Source organism: Falco naumanni, chromosome 10 (genome assembly GCF_017639655.2).
Source record: "Falco naumanni isolate bFalNau1 chromosome 10, bFalNau1.pat, whole genome shotgun sequence".
Lineage (NCBI taxonomy): Eukaryota > Metazoa > Chordata > Aves > Falconiformes > Falconidae > Falco > Falco naumanni.
Window position 1 is genome coordinate 1322167 of NC_054063.1, and position 21872 is coordinate 1344038.

General features: G+C 51.3%; 1 protein-coding gene across 2 annotated transcripts in view; it reads right to left on the reverse strand.

Moving 5' to 3' along the window:
- Positions 1–7888: 7888 nt before the first annotated feature.
- Positions 7889–21872, reverse strand: part of TSPAN32 (tetraspanin 32) — a 37286-nt gene continuing 23302 nt past the window's right edge. The window contains exons 6-10 of one of the 2 annotated variants that reach the window (XM_040608865.1): positions 16045–16146; positions 13721–13813; positions 12042–12125; positions 9670–9793; positions 7889–8925 (exon numbers count right to left, since the gene is read on the reverse strand). In XM_040608865.1, the coding sequence (XP_040464799.1) occupies positions 9698–9793; positions 12042–12125; positions 13721–13813; positions 16045–16146 (375 nt within the window). In that variant the 3' untranslated portion in view covers positions 7889–8925; positions 9670–9697. Of the gene's footprint in view, positions 9794–12041; positions 12126–13720; positions 13814–16044; positions 16147–21872 lie in introns of both variants that reach the window. The other variant, XM_040608864.1, reaches the window with a different exon arrangement.

The following is a 21872-nucleotide window of genomic DNA, read 5'->3' on the forward strand; positions in this document are numbered from 1 at the left end:
AACTCCCCCCCCCCCCCCCCGGATAAAAAAAGAGGAAAGGATATTTACATTAAAACTTGCAGTTTCAAATTCAGAGAAGCATTTCCTCCTTCGTTTCCTCCTCTCCTGTTATCCTGCGCTCTGATCTGCCAAACACTTTTTGCCTAAGCCTGTGGCTTTGTTACTGCACGTAATTGCAGCAAGTTCGGAAGAATCGCTCAGGACGTTTTCCCTCAGTTACTGGGTTGCAGGAGCACCTGGGGCACTCCCGGGCTGCCCACCAAAGGGATCTGGGTCACGCACGCCAACCGTTCAAGCTAGCCTCACGTTATGGCTTCAAAATTTTAGTTGAATTTTAGTTAAATAAGTGCAAAGCTGTGCAACAGAAGCACAATGAAATTTCCCAGTCTTTTTGGCCGAAACCCTCTTTGCCCCGCTTGCTCATCCCTAAAATACAACTTGCTCTCTCCCCATGCTTCCAGCACGCCCGTCCGCTTCTTGCCGGGGTAGGACAGCAAGCCACAGCACCGGCGCGCAGGAGGACTGCTGGTGAAGGATGGGGCCTTGCTGTGCTGCTACGAACGAGGCGCCTGCCTGCAGCGCTGTGCGCGGTGATCTGCCCCGGCACCCCCTCTGGCCACAGCGTTTCGGGGAGCAGCTCCTGTGCCAAACACTGTCACACTCGATGGCCGGCCCCACCACACATCCCCTAAGCAGGAAGGTGCTGTTAGCTAAGCACACATTTCCTGCATGCGTACGCTGAAAATGAGTCAACTTGCTCCAAAATCATCCCGGGGTCCTCGGGGATGAGTGGGTCCAGGGCTCCGTTGTGTTCATCCAACGCTCCTTTGCCCCTCGGGAGCAGCCCGTGGCTCTGCAGCGGGCGCCAGGCACGAATAGGGCTTGGCCCCGTTCCCCAATTACTTATGCTGAGTATGCCCTCAATTGCAGGCTCGCCATGGATGCATAAGCCCTTTGTCTCTAAGCCACGTTTGCTCACCCAGCCTTACCAAGGAAGCCGGAGGTTCACCAGGCTGCTCATGCCTGTAAGCACTGTCCCAAATTGCCAGTAGGACCCATCTGGTTACAGCAATAGCTGTAATCCTTGTGGCTCCTGCTCACCAGTCCAGGGGATAACGGCAGGATCACGAAGCTACTCACTTGCTGCATTGTAGCATCCCACATCACCTTTATTTTTGCACCTTCATCCTTTCCAGCAATAAATATTAAAATAAAAATTCTGCTTCCCCCCGCCCACAACCCAATGGAGAGGTTGAAGACAGGAGGGTACATGAAGCAAGGAGCCTCCAGCACGCTTTGGTGGCTGTCTCCAGAAAACCTCTCGGAAAACCTCTCAGGCACCGCTTGGAGAGCTTGCGCGAGGGAGAGGAAGGAACCAGCTGCAAACCTGCGGCAGCAGCAGCCCCGCTGGCTGCGGAAGAAAATGACTCTCAAATGAACTTTTGTGCGCTGCAGAGCAGGCAACCCCAGCTGCAGCCGCTGCACAAAGTTGGCATTGAAACTGCTTCTAGCGAGCTCGGGGTCGCTTTTTGGTTTTGCCACTGTCGCTTTTCTTCTCTTGCTTTCTGCCTTTTTTTTTCTTGCATCGGGAAGGGAAGGAAAATGGAAAAAGAGAAATAAACCTTTCCATATCCTCCAAAAATTATATTAGCAAACAATTTAGTTTGGAGCTAACAGAGTCCTGTTTCTGGGACGTTCCTTCAGGTTGTGTCAGAGCACATGCTGCCCCGGGCTTGGGTACAGGTGCGGCTCTGGTGGGGGAGCAGGGGCACAGCCCCACCACCTACATCAAGAAGCTTCCAGTTACAGGCTAAAGCCTACTGGGTCTAAGCTGGGTTCACCCATCTGGCCACACCAACAAAGGCCACTTGGAAGTGGACTTGGAAGTGGAAAAGAATTATTTTGTTCCAATATTTTTCTTCAGCATTTGTTTTTGTTTGTTTTGGTTTTTTTTTTCCCCTTAAGAAGCTCAACGGAGTACATTTGAAAACTTTGACCTTAACATACAGGAAGAAAAAAGCCCAGCACTGTGGCACAGCGTCAAGATAATAACGTATACAGTTTGCCAAGGTTACGTGTGATTTCAGACGTTGTCTATTCATTTGCCATGCTGTACTACTTGCTGTACAGCCCATAAAGTACCAGAACTGCATTTCAAAGACTCTCAGCGGCTTTAGCAGCTCTTTATAAAATGCTGCTGTATAAATAAGTAAAACTAATTTGCAGAAATTCAGTTTGTGTATTGGTGTCACATGCCGGTATCGAGTGTGAGCGCTATGAATAGGGCTGATGATTTCCCTCTCCAGGAGGACGGGCTCAGGCTGAGTGCTCAGCACTTGCCATGCTAATGCATCGTGGTTTACAGAACACCGAGCTGCAGGCAGGTCAGTGAAGCAGCTACCTATCTCCCAAGCCTTGCACCACTGGAATAAAAAAGTAAACTCTAAAAAAGTTTTTAAAAGTAGCCTTAAAATCCCAACTAATAAAATCCCTGTTCCCCTGCATGGCTGTTTGAATTTGCATTTGCAACTGGATTTTGCAGGCGGAGAGCAGAGGTGCTTGCAGTGTTTTCCCTCTCTCTGCTGGGCTTGGGTTGTTGAGGGTTTTTTTTGTGAATCTGTTTATAAAAATCAGTGTCGAGCTTGTGGGTTTTGGCAGAGCTGGCATCTACGGCTATGACTCACCAGGGTCCATCAGGGCAGGTGCGGCTCGGGCTGCCTCCCAGCCCTGGGTTCAGCAGGCAGCCCCTAACCAGCAGGACTCGGCAAACCCAGTCCCCGGGACTTCGAGCTGCTTCTCCCAGGGAGATGCCTGCCAGCCTTCCAGCAGCTCCAGCTTAAAAAACCCCTTGTGTTTTACAAAAAGCAATGGAGGGGAATGAGGGGAGAAGACAGACCCATGCCCTCCCCACCGGTATGCACACCTGGAGAGCTGGCACCAAGGTGTGTAACGATTAGCATCAAGGCAGGCATTAAACTCCTAAGACCCAGGGTCTCCAGGAGACTTGGGAGAGCAAGTGGGAGTCCCTGCTCTGCTGGGGACTGCGGGGTGGCTGTGGTGCTCCTGCTGCACAGCTTGGGTCTGTGTACCAGCGCCCCTGCCCTCCCCACAGCCAGTGCAAACCCAGTGGGAAAACCGTGGGAATAAAATGCACATCACTTTGTGGGTAAGGTCCCAGTTAGCTTTTAACCACCACCACCACATCTTACTTTCTCTGGAAAATGGGACAGAAGCAGCCTGGATTTCCAATTTACCTGTGGTGGTAAAAAATAAAACCAAACAACAGCAGCACCACCAAAGAATCTTTAAGTAGGACATTTTGGAGATGCATGAAAAGCTCAGAAAGTCATCCTGTGGGAGGCTGATAGTCCCAGAGCACATAAGAATAACTTCCTAGGCCAGCAACACCTGCAATACTGTTTTTTCAAGGCAGGGACCTGAGCAAGTGCAACCTGCCGGGCATGGACCTGCGGCAGCGGGAAGGTGGAGCTCCATCACCTCATGAGAGGCTCGCCTGCACCCCTGGGAGCCAGCCAAAACCTTCAGTCTGAGTAGAAAAACTAATATTAAGAATCTCATCCATGTATGTAAGGAGGTATCTCCAGAATATCTTTTCTGTGCCCCGGCAGGGGTGGCTGGCGCCTGTTCACCTGAAAATCCCCATGCCCAGCTCTGCAGCCTCAGTGGAAGCAGCGCGGCAGCCGGGGGGTTGCGTTTGCCTTGCAGCCTTTGGGGGGGGGGGGGGGGGGGGGTGTAGGGGGAGGGGCGGGGGGACGCGGCACACTGAGACCTGTAGCTGCGCCTGAAGTTTCTGTTTCTAATAAACTCAACAAATGGTTCTCGTCTGCATGGTCTGTCTCTCTGCCATCTTTAAATATTTATATCAACGTATCTATGGTGATGGGTCAGGTTGCATAAAGAGGAGGAGGAAGGGGGGGGGGGGCAGCATCAGCTCCCGCCAGAGCTACAGCAGAGGAAGAACAAATCCAAGCGGCTTTCCCCATCCTGCGCAGATGCTCCCTCTTCTCAGCTCATGAGCCCAGAAAGCGAATGTTCATTTTTCTCAGGGCATCGGAGGGGGCTGAGCCGCAGCTGGGCTGAGCCGCTGCGAGATGCCATGTGGGAGAGGAAGAGCCCAGCCCACCGACGCAGAGAGCTTCTATTGTATAATCAATGTATAATTCATTAGTAGGCGAATAAAGACTGGAATAGCTTATTGCTGATGTAACGAGGCTAAAAAGAAACCGAGCACGTCCATGGGCAAGCTGGTGCACACGGGGGTTAAACAATAGCACTTAGTGATGCTGAGGGGGGAGAGGGAGGATTTTGCCTTGGGATAATGTAAACAACTGGCCAGGGAGAGCAGGCAGGGGTGTGCATCTTCCCAGCAAAAAATGCTGGGAGGGACCTTTCCTTTTTGCTTGCTGGAGTCTAGGGAACAGCATCTGGTGGAGAGGGGGAGGTGAGCTGTGGGTGGCACCGCCGGCCTCAGGGGAAAGTTTTCTCTCAAGATGTGCCCATCCTCGCCAGCCGAGTGACCACTTTGTATCTTTCCCAGATAGAGACGTGGAGGTTTTTCCCCCTCATGACCCTCCTGGGAGGGGTAGATATGCACATTGCCTGCAGGCACTGATTTCTTTGAGGGACCCCCAAAACGCTGGGTGACCCCAGGTAGGGCTGGGTTTGTGCTGGGGGCGAGCGGGGGGGAGCGGGGCAGCCTCGTGGGCAGGGGGGTGGCAGCTCCAGCCGAAAGCCATGGAACACGGAACACACGCTGCCTGTGCTTTTCCAGAACAGGCTCCAAGGCTGTGCCGGGGCTCCCCCGCACGCTCCCCACCCTGGCACCCGGCATCACAGCTCCCAGCAGACAGGGTCGATACCCGCTGCTGGCTACTCAGCCTCCCAGAAGAGCAACCACACAGTTAAGAAAAAAATCCCTTTCTCTCCTCGCCCCCCCCCCAATATAGCATTTTACTAAGAGAGACCTGCAATGACACTTCAGATGAAGTTGCAGGGCTCGTGTGACCCAGCCACGTACCCAGAGCAGCTCCTGACCTTACCCACCTTCAGCTGTGCTGGCAGAGCTCTGCATACAGCATCCACCACCTCTGGCTGCTCTTCTACAGAATTACAGCCAGCTCCTTTTGGGAATGCATTGCTTCTGCACCTGGTAAAAAAAGAAAATAAATATGTCTGTCAACTGTTTCTTCAAAAAACATTTTGTGTGTCTGCAGCTCGGAAATGCAGCTTTATCTTGGCAGGAGATGGCTTCCTTACCACTCCAGTGCTACAAAGGTCCATCCAAATTTGCCAACTTACAAGGCTTTGGAAGGACATGCTCAGCAGTATCTCCTTTAGGAGCTTGCTGCAGGCATGAATGAGAGCTGCACGGCAAAGGGGCTGTTGCGTGAGGAAGCATTTTGATGGCGGTAGAAATTGGCAGACACACAGTCACCAAGGTAGGAAATCGCAAAATATTTTGGAGCCAAGCCAGTGCGCCACAAAAGCTGAAAGATTCCCAGTCCCCTCACCACCAAATCCCTCTAGAGTCAGTAAAATGCTTAACCTGTGCTTTTCACAAGTGCTCTGAGCTCCTCAGTTTTTACTGGGTACTGAAAAACCCGATTTGCAGAAACCCTGAGCATCCTCAGCTGCAGTGCAAAGCTGTGCCCCGCTCACCTGCAATTCTGCAGGAGCAGGACCTTGGAAAAGCAGCATCTGCTGCCATCAGAACAGGCACTGGGAAAGCACCCAAGGCTCATAAGCAAGCTGTGGCCGGGCCACCCACAGGCAAGCAGTGAGCCCCATGTAAAGCCTCACGGGAAAGTAATGCTCACGCAGGCAGAGCAGGACGTGGTGGGTGGGCAGCAGAGGACGGAGTGCAGCACAAAAGGCTTCTTACCGCTGCTCACCGGCCCCGCAGGTGCTGCCTGGCCACAGGCTGCTCCCTCTTCCCGCACCCTCAGGTAGAGCTGGGGGCTTGTCTAAAACAAAAGGAAAACGGTGACTCATGAGCACAAGCGACTGCCTACCCATAGAGAGGCCAAACTGCAATTACTCAGGGAACCTTAGTGGAACTAATTGATCATTGCTGGAGCTTAATTGACAATTAGTTGGAGCCAATTCACAATTAAATATTTAACTTTCCACCTTTGGCTCTTTAACTTTTTTTTTTTTTTTTTTTTTCCCTTCTGCATATGCCTACATAAATAGGGATATCTTTCCAACCTGAGCTGGAGTGTTGACATGCTTATAACTACTAGGTTCCGCTTGTGCGAGCCCTGGGAAGGCTCTCTGGCTCTGCAGGTGTTTCCCAGCCTGCTGCCAGCTTTGCATCCCTGCTGCTCAGCTCCGTGCTATTATCCCAACAAAATCTCTGTCTTGCCCTTTTCAACACCAGGTAAATCTCAGTGGCACTTACAAATAAGTTCCTGGGGTTTTGCTCTGGTTGCACAAGAGCTGTAATTTACACGTAGCAAGCAGCAAATTAGGGGACCAGTAAGTGCAAGCACACTGACTGCAGGAGAAGGGGTTTTTGTTGGCACAGGTGTAAAAAAACCCTACTTAACATGCGCCTGCCTCGCAGCTTCCATCCAGCCACCCCTGGGTGCTGCCGTTTCTAGGACTGCAAACAAAACGGTTAATGCTGCACTTTTCTGCAACAGGTTTCTAAAAACTGAGGAGTCGAAGGTATCTGCTTTCCTGCTCCTGAAGGTGACAGCGAGATGCCGTGGCAGGAGCCCCTGCTGCTGCCCGGGGCACAGCTCTGGGAGAAGAGTGTGTCCAGCTGGGTGCTGCTCTGCCACCCGCTCGCTAAAGGTGCTGCTCCTTGCAGGGGAACTTCAGCAGCGGGTGAAATAGGAATAAAGATCACGAGATTGTCAGCACATACATAGCACTTCTTTAATTTTATTATAGTTTGTTGGAGTATTTTGTACCAAGAAAGATTACCTAAACCTTATGGCTGGCTATCAGAGGAAGAAAGGGAACTTGAGCTCCCTGGGATGAGAAATTGCACGCTGCCAGTCCGCTGCTTATTGGGAAGGAGAAACAGCTCTCCAGGTGTGTTATCCCTGTGTGCGATGGTCTGGTGTGGGTCATGGTCTCATCCCTGCCACAAGCAGGAGAAAGCATTACAGAGGTGTGAGAAGAGCAGCTAAGCACACACACACCTCTGCGGCCAGTGCTGGAAAGGTGCCTGCTGCTTCCGATGGAGTTACAAGTGATCCAAGGAAACAAGAGCTGGGGGAGGGGGATACAGTAGCCTTTCAGGTTTCTTTACCATATGTATGCTACTTCTGTCCGTAGGTGACCCTTTAACATTAAAAATTTGCCTGGGAAGAACCTAAAGCTTTAGCAGTCCTGGTGGTGAAGCTGTAACAGAGATCTTTTCTATCAGTTCTATTAGCAGGTAATCCACACCGCTAACACAGGCTCCACTGATTTGCTTGATCACCAATGTTTTTTGACATTGCAGAACATCACTGGTTGTCCAGCAGAGTGGTGGGCAAGACCCAACTGCCTAGTGTTTGAAAAAAGTGAAACCGTAGCAATTTTTCATATAAATACTGCAGTGGTTATGGCTTCAATGCATCCTTAAGCTTTTTTCCTGCCCCTGCTTGCATTACTCCTCATGAGGTACCTGCCTGCTGCCCCAGCAGCTGGCTGAGGGTGGGATGGGGCCGATGAGCAGCTCCTTTTCCTCTAAAGGCCCAACACCACCCTCCCCTCTGGGGGGTGAAGGCAGGCTGCTGGGGCAGGTGAGCACCGGCTGTGGAGGAACAGCTCTTCCCAGCAGGGAGAGAATTACTGAGGGCTCTCCACGACACAACCCCCCAAACAATGCAGCCAGCCTCAGGCACGGCACAAAAAGAGAAGGAATGATGGCTTTTTGCAAGAAATTCATCTTTATTGAAGCAACCATGAGTCACACGAGCTGCCAGCTGGCCTGAGGAATAACAATAGCAGTGGCCTGGACAACAGCAGCTGAAGCTCCCAAGGGAGAGCATCTCTCTCCAGAGAGCGATATACTTAATAGCACGTATATACATATAAGTGAACCTTCCCTCACCACTAGAAGGTGGGTATGTTGGCAAATGCGTATCACCACCCAATCCCTGCTAGATCAAGGCATGCTGGTGACTGCCAGGAGGTAGCTTGATTAATACCCTGGAGCAGTTTGAACTTGATCCTGCTTCCAGCGAAGGCAATGCTGAAGCTCCACTGGTTCCAAGGGAGCAGGATGGGGACAGATAGCCCTTCCCCCCACCCCCTCAAAGCAGTTATTTCCAACACCAGGTATTTGCAGGCATGTTGACATGCTAACCGGGTGCTGGAGTCTGTACTGCTGTCCCTGCACGTGTAGCAGCCCTTGCCTGAGGGCCAGGACCTGTCCTGAAAATGAGCGCTGGGGTTACCACCTTTATCTCAATCACCAGTTGCTACTTACTGTATTTCATGGCTAAAAGCCACAACGAAGGAGGTGGGTGAAAGTAGCTGTTGGTTCAACAGACATTTCACACAGCCATGTAGCTTACAGCAGGTTTTCCAGCAAGTGCTAAATCTGGGTTTCAGCTCAGAAGCGGCTCTGCTTCCTTGCAACGAGGGCAAAGCACGCCAGGGAGCTGTTGTTTGAGCTAGACTGAGAGCCAATCGAGGCTTTTAAAATTTCTGTTTATTATTGATAAGGTGATGTAAAGAGGACATGAGCTGGACATTGTATTGTTTGACCTGGCTGGAGATCAGTCCTGTTCCCTTACAAATTTAAACTTCAGTCCCGCGTGTATGTGTAATATCAAAGTCCTTTTGCATTGCACAGCAGTGTGGTGGGCTCATGAAGCTGGATAAACACAGAGCTGAGGCTGGAAGTCGAACAGGGCCCTGCGAAATCAGTGTGGCTTCAAGCTCTAGGAGATTGCTTAAATCCTAAGAATTAAAAACTAATGGCACATTGCATTAGCAAGAAAGAATAATAGAGGGATATGTCCTTATGCTGGTCATTCGTTTCAAAGCTCCTGCACTGCTTTCTGATTTTTTTTCCTGATCTCTACCAAAAGCTCTGTAAGTCTGGCAATAATTGGAAACAGGGAAAAAACAGCTGGTGGCCGTGGGATGCCTACATGCTTGAGCATGATCAGAAACATGCCCAAAGTCAGTCACTGCAAGTGTCCAGGCTAGGAGAGCACATTTCCTATCAGCAAGGACACACTTTGTGTCCATGTATTTGCTGATAGCACAAGACCAGTCCTGGGCTGTGCTCCAAAGCCATCTTCCAAGAAACGCTGCATCTTTGGGGGTCACAGGGAGCTGCTCAGAGAGCAGCACGAGAGACGTTAGGTTTAATGCCGTGATTTTTGCTGGACTTTTCTCTCCATTTTTGTCCTAAGGGGCTCTGTGCATCCTGCTTGCGAAGCTACAGCCCGTACGTCCTCCGGTGAGGCGATCTGCATCTCTGAGCATGGGTGCACGTCTCAGTCCTTGCCCTCTTCCAGCAGAGGTGTGGGCCTGCTCCTCCCCAGAGCATCCTCTGCTCTGACGGGCTCGCAAGTGCGCTAATGGTGCAGGAAGGGGAGACACGTGACATGTCCCCCGCCTGACCCCGCGCCATGCCTTCCCATGGGATATTGTGGGTGTCTCCAAACATCTCCCGGCGCCAAAAGCTGGCTCTACCTGGTAGGGATGCCCGAGTGGTGGGTTTCTACCTCTCCCGCAGGATGTATTTGCCTTTCCGGTCCAGGTTGCTGCTGAAGTGGATGGAGAACCAGAGGAATGAGGTCAGGATCATCCCATAAACCTAGAAGGAAATAGATGAGACAGGCACGCGATTAAATACCAAACTGATTATGATGCTCCATCTGTGCAAATAAGCAGTTGTAAATGTTGCCTATTAGTCCATTTGGCACTTCTGACTTTGTGTGTCAGGATGTCACATTTTTCTTGAGAATGCTGTTTTCCAGTAAAACGGTGAACCAATCCGACATGGGAGGAAGAAAACAACCCTAACATGTGGTTAAAGCATCTGACTGGAATTAGCACAGTACGGCTCAAACCAGGTCCTAAAAATACCAAGAAATGAGACGAAACCAGGAAACGCAGATTTCAAATGGCTGCCACAAAACCTTCCTTTATGCTAACAAACATGTCTCGCTCGTAATAGCCTTCTGTAAAGATAACGTAGGGAGAAACCCCGCAAGCCTTATATATTGTTTGGAGTAAAAAAAACCCAACAAAACAAACACCACCCACCACCCCCCCATGCACATGGATGCTGCATGCAGAGGACAGCATGCTTCCCCTGTATCTGATACTCTGCCCGGTACATCACACGTCAGGATTTACACCGGCAACGGATCACAGGTGCGGCTGCTGGGGGAAGGATACCGAGGGCTGTAGCAACCTGCTCTTTCCTAAAAGTCTGCCTTAGTGTGCAAGCAGCTTTGCTCACGGCTTGATCTGGGGACACACGAGCCTTGGTGGCCGGGGGACAGTGACACCAGAGCAGCTATAGCTCTCATCACATGCTTCCTTTGCATCCTGCCATCACAGTAGTGAACTGCGCAGCGAGATTTCCTCTAGCAGACGCTTCAAAGTCAGCCGCCTTCTCTGGCTGTAGCATCAAGCTGCGAAAAAAAACCCCACATATATATACTAAAAATAGTCCCAACTTTTGCCTGAATATAGCTACAATGAAATTCATCTTATACCTTAGAAAACTTTAAAAGTGACACCAAATATTCACACATGACTACATTCATAGCTCCGCAGCAATACCTGATGGATTTCCTATTTTACTACTAGCAGTATAAAAACATGTAAGCGTTTGTTCCTCTGGGTTTTATCTAGATGGAGAAAAAAAAGTCTTCTAACCCATGATCTTGCCAAAGCAGACACAAACAGTGCAATAATCTCCAAATACACACTGAGTCAGGAAAGGTCGCCCCAGCTGGGGAGGGACATGGAGATATCACAGCAGACCAAAGCTCCCTTCAGGGGAAGGGAAGGAGTCTCCTGGCGTGGATTCTTTTCTGCTGTGCTTCATCACACGCACAGGGCCCTTGTGTAGAGGTAATTACAGTGATACACCTTTGCCAAGCAGTGGGGGAGCATACAAGCAGGTTTGTTTTAATTAGCGGCACCCTCCAGCTCCGAAGGGACCATCCCCACGCAGCCACCAAGCCCCCTCACACACTCCTCTCACAACAATTCCTTTTTTCTTCTTTTGTCCCTCCCCAAACAAGACTCACAAATTCAGTACAGAGCCTTTCTACCCAAGCCATCCACCGAAGATGATCCTACCCCTCCGCTGCAAGATCCTCCTTCAGAGATGGTGCCTGGGAGCCCCAGCAACACGCTCTGCTCCTCTCCTTTGCAGCCTGCTCCCTGTGAGCCTGTGCTTCACCCACCCACCACCTAACACGTGCTTTATTGGGTTCATTAGTGATCATTAATCTGATGAGACCTTCCCTTTCCGCACAGCTCTCCAGCTCCAAGGCTGGTGCTCAGAAGCTTTCAAGATCTTCCAGCTCCGGCTGCACAAAGCGACATCCCAGGCAGAGCTGGGAGGCAGCCAGCGAGCACTGGGCAAGGAGAAGCAGCAAGTTTCCCAAGATACAGAACTTTTACTGCATCTCCTTTTCCACAATTGCTGCTGGCTTCCTACCTGCTCCGCGAGCCCCGTGCCAGGCAACACGGCCTCTCGCTTGCAGGAGAGGATGTGCTGGAGCCAGAGCAGATGAAATGTAAATGCTGCTACAGCCTGCTCCCGCTGCTCCCCCCGCTCCCAGCTGCCGTGCCTAAGTTTGGGCAGAAAAACTGTGCAGCGAGCCTATTCCTGCAGGAAAACCCCTCCATCCATCAGCCTGGCCGAGACAGATTTTGGCCCTTTCCCAGTTTCCACAGTTGGAGTCCACTGCTGCTTGTTTCTCTGCTGCTGGTCTCCAAAATCACCCAAAACTCTATTTTTGGGGGGACTAATTTAAGATACACCTTCCCCACGGGACTCTGCCTCTGGGGCCAAAACGCAAAGGAACGGACATAGCTACCGTGAAGGCGATGGTGATGGCCAAGAGTGTGGAGACAAAGTCCATATGCTTCTTCAGGAAGTCCTGGATCTCCTGCAGGCAGTCCTGGGAGGAGAGACACACACCTTGCAGCATGGAAACAGCTCAGCAGGGGGCTTCAGCCCGCGCCACCCCCACCCCCCCACCCCACCCCCCAGCACTCGCCACAGCCCCCGATAAAAAGGGAGGCAAGAGGGGGATGCAGCATTGCACAGTTGGGCTGCTCTGTGGCCAGCTCTCTTTTTTTTCGGCTGCTTGCTGCAACTTGGGAAGGCAAATACGTGCGGTGTATTTTCTATTACTCTGAGCCTATGATGTTCTTAATGTGATGTGTTTTGGACTGGGTGGGAAGTGCATGCACACAGGTAAGTGTGGTCACACAAAAGCTTTTTTCTTTCCAGCCACTAGAAAACGGAAAGAGGGAAATGTAAAAACAGAAAAGCAGAGCACACTATAATGCTAAATATGTTCCTTAAAAATATTAATAAGCAGCTCAGTTATGCAAGGTGTTGCATGCATTAACATACACTGGCCTTATGTGTGCCAGTGGCCCCGTGGAAATCCAGGTGGTGTTAACTGGGAGAGCCATTTCAGCATTGCAAGAGCATGCCCTTGATGAAGTGACTTGCAGAGTGAGGTCAGAGCACGCAAAGCCAGGAGCGAACGTAGTGCAACTACCAAACTGCTGCAAAATGCATCCTCCCACCACCTCCCCTGAACACAACCGGAGGAAACACAAACCACTAGCGAGGGGGAAAGCGGAGTCACGGTGCCCGGCTTTGCTCCGCTCTCCCTTCCTGCCCTGACCCGAGATCGGAGGCAGCACTTCGAACCACTGCCCCGCGGGCTGACGCGTGCCTGCGCATCACCGCGTCCCGTCAGCGCTCCACATCTTTGCCTAACAACAATGTTTTTGTACAGCTGTAGCAACACGGCTTTGTTTTGCCTAGGGACAACGTACATATTGGTGCTGGCAGCTTTAGCTACTTCAGCTGATTTGGCTAATCCAGTGGAAGAAAAATAATCATGCAATAGATTTGCTTAGAGAGTATGAAGTCTGCGCCGCAGCTTCAGAGGCAGTCTGATACCGGTGGCTTCTCTGTCAGCCTCACTGAGATACTACAAAGAGGAGGAACAAAGGGTACTTGATGAAGCTACTGCTGGGCATTATCATCCTGCTTCATGAGTTTCTCATTTTAATACCCATTTAATGCCCTGGGAAAAGGGAATTGCAGCAGATTCCACATTTGCTGTTAGTGGGATGCTTCTTAAGCCTCAGCAACTAGCATCATGTGGACAAGTCCAACAGGTTTTTTTGAGCTCATACACACGCCTGTGATACCTCGCACTCTCTGCCCGCGCCGGAGGTGAGGAGGAAGCTGGAGGGAAGCGACAGACTGCAAACACAAAGATTTTGAAAGCTGTCTAGACCTGCAAAGGCAACTGCATCCACCAGTCTGAGACCTGCTAACCCACGGGGGCTCCTCCAGCGGGCGAGACACCTCCTTACTGAAACAACACAACCCCAGCAGAACAAACCCCAACCCATAGCAACCCCAAACCACGAAAAAACCACAATTCTCATTAACACTTGAACATCAGTGAGGTTTTAACAGTTAACTAGTAGAGGCACTGTGGAGTGGAAGAAACCTTTCCCTTACCTGCCCCACATTGTGCACCTGGCCAGGTGGGCACGTCTTGTGCTCGACGTTGGTCGTGTCCCCAAACGGAGAGTGCTTCCCACAGCACCGGTACTGGAAGAGAGGGAGAGGTCTGCCAGCCACCCGCCACGGCTCCCCCCGCCACCCGCTGCTGCGGCAGGAGGTGCCGGCAATGGGCCACTGCGCTGGGCTTGCATGGCAAGGTTTTGGTAGCAGCGGGCTACCGTCGTGGCTTCTGTGAGAAGCTGCCAGAAACTTCCCCCGTGTCCAATGGAGCCAATACCAGCCAGATCCAAGACAGACCCACTGCTGGCTGAGCCCATCAGCGATGGCAGTAGCACCTCTGGGATAGCATGTTAAGAAAGGGGGAAAAAAATATCTGTGCCAGCAGAAGAGGAGTGAGACTGTGTGAGAGCAACAGCCCTGCAGAGACCCAGGTCCGTGCAGAGGGAGGGCAGGAGGAGCTCCAGGCACCGGAGCAGAGATTCCTCTGGTGATGAAGACCCTGGTGAGGCAGGCTGTCCCATCAGCACATGGAGGTCCAGGGGGAGCCGGTCCCCACCTGCAGCCTGGGCAGGACCCCACGCCGGGGCAGGGGGATGCCTGAAGGAGGCTGTGACCCGTGGGCAGCCCCAGGCGGAGCAGCTCCTGGCCTGTGGCCCTGTGGGGAGAGGGGCCCAGGCTGGAGCAGAGCTTCAGGCAGGGTTTGGGACCCCCAGGGACCCACACTGGGGCAGGCTGTGCCTGAGGGGCTGCACCCTGTGGGAGGGACCCCACGCTGGAACAGCAGAGATAAGGTGTAATGGACTGACCACAGCCCCATCCCCCTCCCCCTGCACCACTCAGGGGCAGGAGAGAAAGAGAAGTTGGGAATTGTTAAGCCCAGGAACAGGGGAGAGGTGAGGGGAGGGTGGGTTTTTTTCTGATTTGAACCCCAGACAGGACTGCAAGGAGCAAAGCACAGAGATACGCAATTGCCGACTGCAGCGACGGAGGTTAGATCTGGAGGAGGTGGAGGGATCTAGCCCCAGACTTGCTTGTGCTCCTCCAGGAGTGCTGCCCAGGGCCAGGCCCTCCCTCCATGGGAGCTTCCACAGCGGCTGCTCTGGAAAACCCAGGGATGCACAGACTGATATTTCCAGTGCTTGCTATGGGCTGCGGGGGATCCCCAGCAACACCCGCTGTGGAGGTGGTTTCCTACAGCCAGGGTGAGCTGGCCAGCTTGGAGCTTTAGCAAAAGGGAGGAGAAAGGAAAAGAAAAAAAGATAGTAGAAGGACTTTCTGTTTCTGCGTCAGTTAAAGAGGCTAAAATAAGCAACTGGTGAAGCTGGGTATTGTGCCTGGTTGTCCTGGCCGAGCAGGACTCTGGGTGTGCTGCTCAACTGTCCTGCAGACAAGCAGCTCTGTGCCCAGTCTCGGCTCTGCGGGCCACCACCACCGCTGCAATGAGAAACGTTTGCTCTTTTCTCGGTTTTGAGAAGCACAGATGAAAGCAGCTTCAGCAAGTACTTGTTAGGATGATTTAAGAAAACACAGAAGGATAAAGGGAGTTGTGTGGGAGGTGTGTGAAAACAGGCGAGCAGAGCTGACCTTCCCGTCCAGCCCTGCCGTGTGCCATCAGCTCCCTGGACCCAACCAGGTCCTGCTGCACGAGGAGACAGCGGCATCTCCTTTACTCAGCGGGGACTCAGGAGTTTCTCACCGTGGTGGACATCCTCACTCATCTCTGGTGGCTTTGAGGGCAAGCATCCTCCCTCTGGGCAGCCACCCTTGCCCACTTACTGGGTGACAGAGAAGTGCCCTGTGCCAACAGCATCCCAAGTGGTGGATCTGGGGGGCTTGCCAGCAGCGTCCAGTATTGCCATGGAGCCTCCAGGACTCCTCAGTCATAGCTCAAGGGTAAAGAGAAATAACCAAGTCCAAATACTTCTGCTGGATGATGTGGAATTCCCCCCTCTCTCTGCCTGACCTGGGACACCAGGGGGTATATCCACTGTCTCGTACTCCAGACAGGGAGCACGGCGCAGGGCCTGCTGAGACAGACAATGTATACCAGCTGCAGCGCGGAAGCTTTGAAGACCTTGCACCAGAGCCATGCTCAGGTAGGTGGCCTTTTCCTCCTGCTGATAATATGGCTCGTCAAGCCCAGCAAAGGAAGAGTGGGAAGGAGGAACAGACTTCACAGCAGCTGGAGGACTTGGCTCCCAAGAGAAAAGGGCATCCCAGCACCCAGGAGGCAGAGCACAGGCAGCAGCCCCAGCCTGCAAAACCATCAGGAATATACCCCAGGGCAGGGTTTCTGCTAAGGCTGAAAGACAACTTACTGCTTCGTGGATGGCGGTCAGCTCATGCCTCCTGAAGCTGGAAGCATTCCTCCTCACCTCCTCGTACACAAGATCGTACACATCCATCATGCTGTCTTCCACCTGTGATGAAAGCAGAGATCTGTACGTGACACTGACCACAGCGAACCTCTCGCATCCCCCCAGAAGCTCTCCCAGGTGGGGCAAGCCAAGTAGTGCAGCTATGAAGCGACCCCCATGCAGCAGCAGGAGCTCGTGTACAACCTGCCACGTCCCACGAGAGAGGCTGCAACACGGCACGTGTACCACCACCTGCTACCACGGACCCTTTGCCATCATTCCTGGGTCTCACCAGCTGGAGCTTTTTGCCACTTTTGGATTTGGCCCAGAGAAGAACTCGGGTGCCCCTGAGACCCTCTGCCAGGCAGGGACGGCACCGTCTCCCCATCCTGATGGGGCCTGCGGGGGCAGGCGCGGGTGGCTATGAGATGCTGAAATACAAAGGTGAAAGGACCTCAGAGGACTGGTGTTCTCCCAGTGGTGGAGCAGTTCCTCTGAACAGAGCCAAAAAAATAACGGAGTGATTCAGTGGTGAATCAGACCCTAAATATTTACCAAATGTGTGAGAACGCGCAGCCTGACAGATCCCAGCCAACTCCCACTCGGGTTTCGCAGGGAAAAAATATGACAATTGCCTTCAGTGCCTGGAGTCAAAACCTTATTTCTTCCTTTCATTTTCCCTCGCTTCCTCAGCGGCATCAATCCGAGCGGGCCTGCAGGCAGCGCTTGGCTTTCAGGAGGGAAAAAAATCAATTGGTGAGAGAGAGCCTGAGCGGGTGGCCGTGGTGGGGGCAGCACCGCCGGAGCGCAGCATCCCTCGGTGGGGCTTCTTGGCTCTGTCCTGAGGGGACATGCTTGGAAGTTAGGGGAAAAACCACCCCCGACACTGTCTGCTCAGGGGTGAAACCAGGGTTATCTGAGGGGATTACAGCCGTTACTGCAATGTTGTGCCCTGCCCAGCTGTCCAAAATGCAACCAACGGACACTGATAACCAGGGAGGGGAGAGAGGGAGGTTGAGAAGATTACTTGTATCTGACTCGCCTCTGGGCCACCAGGAATAGAGTTTAAAGGCTCACATCTGAAGACTTTCCACGGCTTTCAACATGGCATAGCGGCAAAGGGACTTGGGGGTCTCTCTGCGTTTATCTGCAGCACAGCTGCTATCACCCCAGGCCCCTCCATCACCCATCCTGGAGCAAGCAGCGGGTGAGGCAGGAGCAACCCAGCTTTAACGAGAGAGGTCTGATGATAGATGGGGCACAGATGCTCCAAGCCAAGGCAAGGCAAAAAAAAAAAAAAAAAAAATCCTCCATAGCAAGGCATGTGACACTGAGCTGTCCCACACAGGTCAGGAGGGAGGATGCTCATTTTGTCACCCCCGTGTATCAGTGCATCGAACAGGATGGGCACAGCAGTGAGACAAGATCTCCAGCAGACTTGTGCACCGTCCTTCCCCCAGGCAAACCTTAGACCCCAATAAAAAACATCCAAGCTTTTCTAACTTCTTGTGGGCCATGAAATTGCTTTCCAGCAGCAGCAATTAAATACATATATTGGATAAAAAGAGCATTCAATTCCACTGAAGAGCTGTATTAAGAATAACGAAAAAAGAATGATCTTTTGACCTCCTCTTGTGGCCTTGTGTTGCTGCGGAAGGAAGGAAGAGCAGAGCAGCTGACTTCCAAGAGACGATTGCCTTTTGAATGTCCCAACCCCAGCTGAAGATGCAGGCTTAAAAGCTGTTCTGTGTTGTGACAACGTACATATGGGTCTCGCTAAGGTAATGGTGCTGCATGTGCAATTTTTGTTTTTTTCATATTTATCATTAGGCTCAGGATGCTGAGCCTTCCTCCAAAAGGTCTAAATTCGGATGACTTAATAAATTAGGAAAGGGCTCCAGAAAGTTACTAGGTTCAAGCAAAGGTTCAAAGGTTCAAAGCAACCCAGAAGTTTAACTGCATCTGAAGCTCTGCTGACCTCCAGGCTGGGGAATGTTGGGCTGGGTAGTTTTAAGCCCCCTGCCTTGGCTGGGCACATTCCCCCAAACCTCATGAAAACCAGCAAAAACGCTCCTTTGACTGCAGTGGGTTTTGGGTTGGGTCTGGCTGCTTACTGTACAGTTGTGTTCAACTAAAACCCAGGTAAGATGAGACTTTCTCCAGGGATGTTTCACCTGCGAAGGCCACCACCAGCTCCCTAGCAGCAAAGCGGCTCTGGCCACGCCACCACCCCCGAGTCCCTGTGCAGGAAAGTCACCACTCATTAGTGGTTTGTGCTGATAATAAACCTCAGGCCCCAGCTGAGGCTGATGTGCTCCTCAGCATCTTCTCCAGTGGTCGTGCTGCACTAAGCAACCTGTGAGGAGAGCAGATGGGCTGCCCAGATGTTGACAGCTGCTGGCATGAAACCATGAGAGGATCAGTTTGGTCTGGAGAGGTCCTGCCTGATGCAGCGGTGCATGTGTGCACCTTCCTCGTTATTTTGGGTACCATGCAATGACGTGAAACACTGGGATCGAGGCTCTTTGAAGGGTAAGACAGGAAAGAAATGAAGGAACAAGGTTCCCATAACAAAGCTATGGCCGAAAAATATTCCAAGCATTGGAAACAGTAAGGGAAGAAGCCACGAGCAGTCACCGCTTCACAGCCAGCTCTGCTACAGTGACGGTGATGACGAGAGCCATCTCCAGGTACGAATGGCTACTAAAGGCTTCAGCTGCACCCTGTTTCTGAGCTTGCTTCTCACTTATTTACTGATTATTTTTTTCATTTTGTCAAGCAGCCTCTGAGAACTGAGGGCACAAGGGATTAAATGGAAAATGTTTTTTAGCGTTGGTTTCATTTTAGAATGTGTGCCTGGGCAAGCCTAAGGGTACAATTTGCTGATCAGTCATTCTCAGCTTTTCTGTCTAGCAATTATATCTAGCATTCGTATCCAGCCATCATCCGAATATGCTATTCGGATCCCAGTAAGGGAATATCAAACTACAAAACCATTGTTTAGGGAGTAAACTGACTGTAGTTTCTCCACATCATCTTCCCCCCATATAGTCAAGCAGGTTTTCATGATCCCAGTGATGTGCTGTGACTCGCTGCTGGAAGGGCAGCTCTGGATGAAGCTCTTGCGTGGAAGGAGACTGCGCCTACGATACTTGTCAGTAAGGAACACCAAGAGCTGAAGATGAAGCATCAGCTGGGTTTTGGCTTAAGAAAAATCTCCAGGTTAAGTGATATGGAGGTCACACCTCACAGAAATTCCTTTCCTGGAAGAAGCTGGGTGAAATGTTCCAGCTCTAAATTAGTCAAATAATTGCTGCCTCCTGTTTCTGTCTGCATTCCTTAATGAAAAATTCATTTGGGGATGATATTGATGTTTTGCTGGATACAACAAATGGAAAATCACCACTGAGATTGATGTGGCTGACTCAGTAGAGTAGCCTTTTTCACTTGAAGTAAAAGAAAGAAGGGATTTTGAGATTGTTTATCATCCTCTAAATTCTTTATCCCCCAAGAAGCAGAACTTATGACTGCAGGAAGGCATTTACTCTAAGCCATTCGTGTTCTTGCCCTTGGCTGTTAGAAACTAAAGCAAATTTCAGTCTTACCTCCTTCAAGGGGAAAATTGACATTTTTTACTTTGGTTATTTATCAAGGACAATTTTTATCTGATCTTTCTGTTCCAAATCCAGTCACGGGTAGAGAGGTCAGCCTCCAGTTCCTGATCCCTTTGCAAGCCAGAGGTGTCGATGAATCCCCCTCCTGCCGCCAGTCAATACCTGTGCCTAGGCAACCTGAGCTACGCGCATAGGTGTACACTGGAAAACTAACGTAGACTTGTACCAAGAACGACGGTCTGGGACTTAGCAAACCATCTTTGCAACAGCTATTCCCCAAAAATCCCTTTGCAAAGCTGGAGCTCAAGGAGAATATAGTGAAAGGAGGTATCAGGATTGTCTCAAAGACGAGCCCAACTTTCTCTTTTCTGCTTAACAGGAATGCTCTTGACACGGCAGAAGAGGAAGGGAAGCATGGCAAGCAGGAGGAGGACCCTCCTCTCCTGTGGCTCTTCATGCCTTCGAGATACGAAGCCGAGCACATGTGCTACAGCCTCAGCACTTCATGTTCTTTCAGCGTCGCCAAGAAGGACATACCCAGAGCATCACTCAGAAATATCCCTTCAGCAGCAGCTACCACAGACTCCCTCACTTAGCAATAAACTGCAAGTTGGTCAGGTAAGATGCGAGACTGGAATAACGTGGTCGACTCACTCAAAATCCTTCCTTGTTCCAGTACAAAAAGCACTGTTTCATTCTGCCATCTCCATCTTCCCTTTCATCCCCAGCGTGTAGCAATGCACGCGTTTGCAGCATGTCAGAAAGAGTGGGGGCAGATGCAATTGCTTGGTTTTAAATAAAACAATGGTGCAAATGCAGTGAAACAGAGGAGGGAAAACTGCTCCGGGTGCTTTAGCCACATTGCAGATCAACTCCCAACACGTGGAGGGAGCTAAGACAGGCTCCCCCCACCCCATGCTCAGCCAGACTGTCACCACTGTACCTAACACAGCATCTCCTTCATAGCACATCACCTCCCCTCCTCTCCAGCTTTCCTCAAGCGACTCAGTCCCAGCTGCAGAAACTCGGCCAGGTCTGCAAACCAGAGCGGCCCCCGAGCCCCCCCGGGGAACACTGCACGAGACAGGGTGCTGCTCCCCCAGCTGCCGGTGGTCACTGCAGACCACTGATGCTAGATGATCCAGATGAGGCTTTCAGCTAAATGTTTTCACCTTTTCTTTCCACTATCTATATATAGATATAGATTTGATAGATATTGAAAAAAAAAATATATATATATGCACTTCTCCCCACTTTCTGGTATTGCAAGAGGACCAGGCAAACCATGACCATCTTTTGGTCTGTCACTGAGAGCACAAAACCCATTGTGGAACAAAAAATTCAGAAAAAGCCAAGCTTACAAAGCCGCCTCTCTCCAGTCCCAGTGCTTCCACCAGGTCTTTGCGCAAAACGTTTAGAACAAGGAGAAAGCGCAGAGCTGTTATACTGTTCACCTCCTCCTCATTTCCCATCTCCACATCTCAAGAACAGCAAAAGCCTTCGCTGCATGGCCACGACACATCCCGCTCAGCCAGCGGGCAGGGGGGCACCAGCGCCCCAGCTCAGCCCAGCCACGGGACCCTGAGGCTGGCTGTGGCTGAGGGCACGGCCAGGAGCATCACTTTGTGACCCTGGCAGGCACCAGGTGCTTTACAGGGAAGCGCTGAAAACCCTGTTAGGGCAGTTAATCAACATCAACAAGTCTTTTTCCCCTAAATTCTCCAGATCTGGGAGCATCACTGTTGTGAGTGACACCAGCATCAGCATGCCAAGGTCCTCTTGATTTTTTGGGTTGGGTTGTTTTTTTTGTTTGCTTTCTGGTTGCATTTGTTGGGGTTTTTTTAAAACAAATTTAAAGATTTTCACTCCATTTTGTAACAGAACTGCAAAACCAACATGCTGCCAAGGGCCCACACCGACCCATTGTGACCCCATCACTCCAGACACACAACCCAGCAATTCATGAACCTCCCAGCATCGTGGCTGAGTTACCTCGGTCATCCCTGCTCTCACCCATACTGCTTGAAACCAGTGCCAGGCGAGACTGCCTCCCAACAGAAACCATTGAAAAACATTAAAAATAGTTTTAGCTTAAGAATATCAGTACCAGAGCTAGCCCCAGGGCAGCGCTGACACTTCCGAGCTGGCGGTGGCTGCCCTGCTGTGGTGAGCATC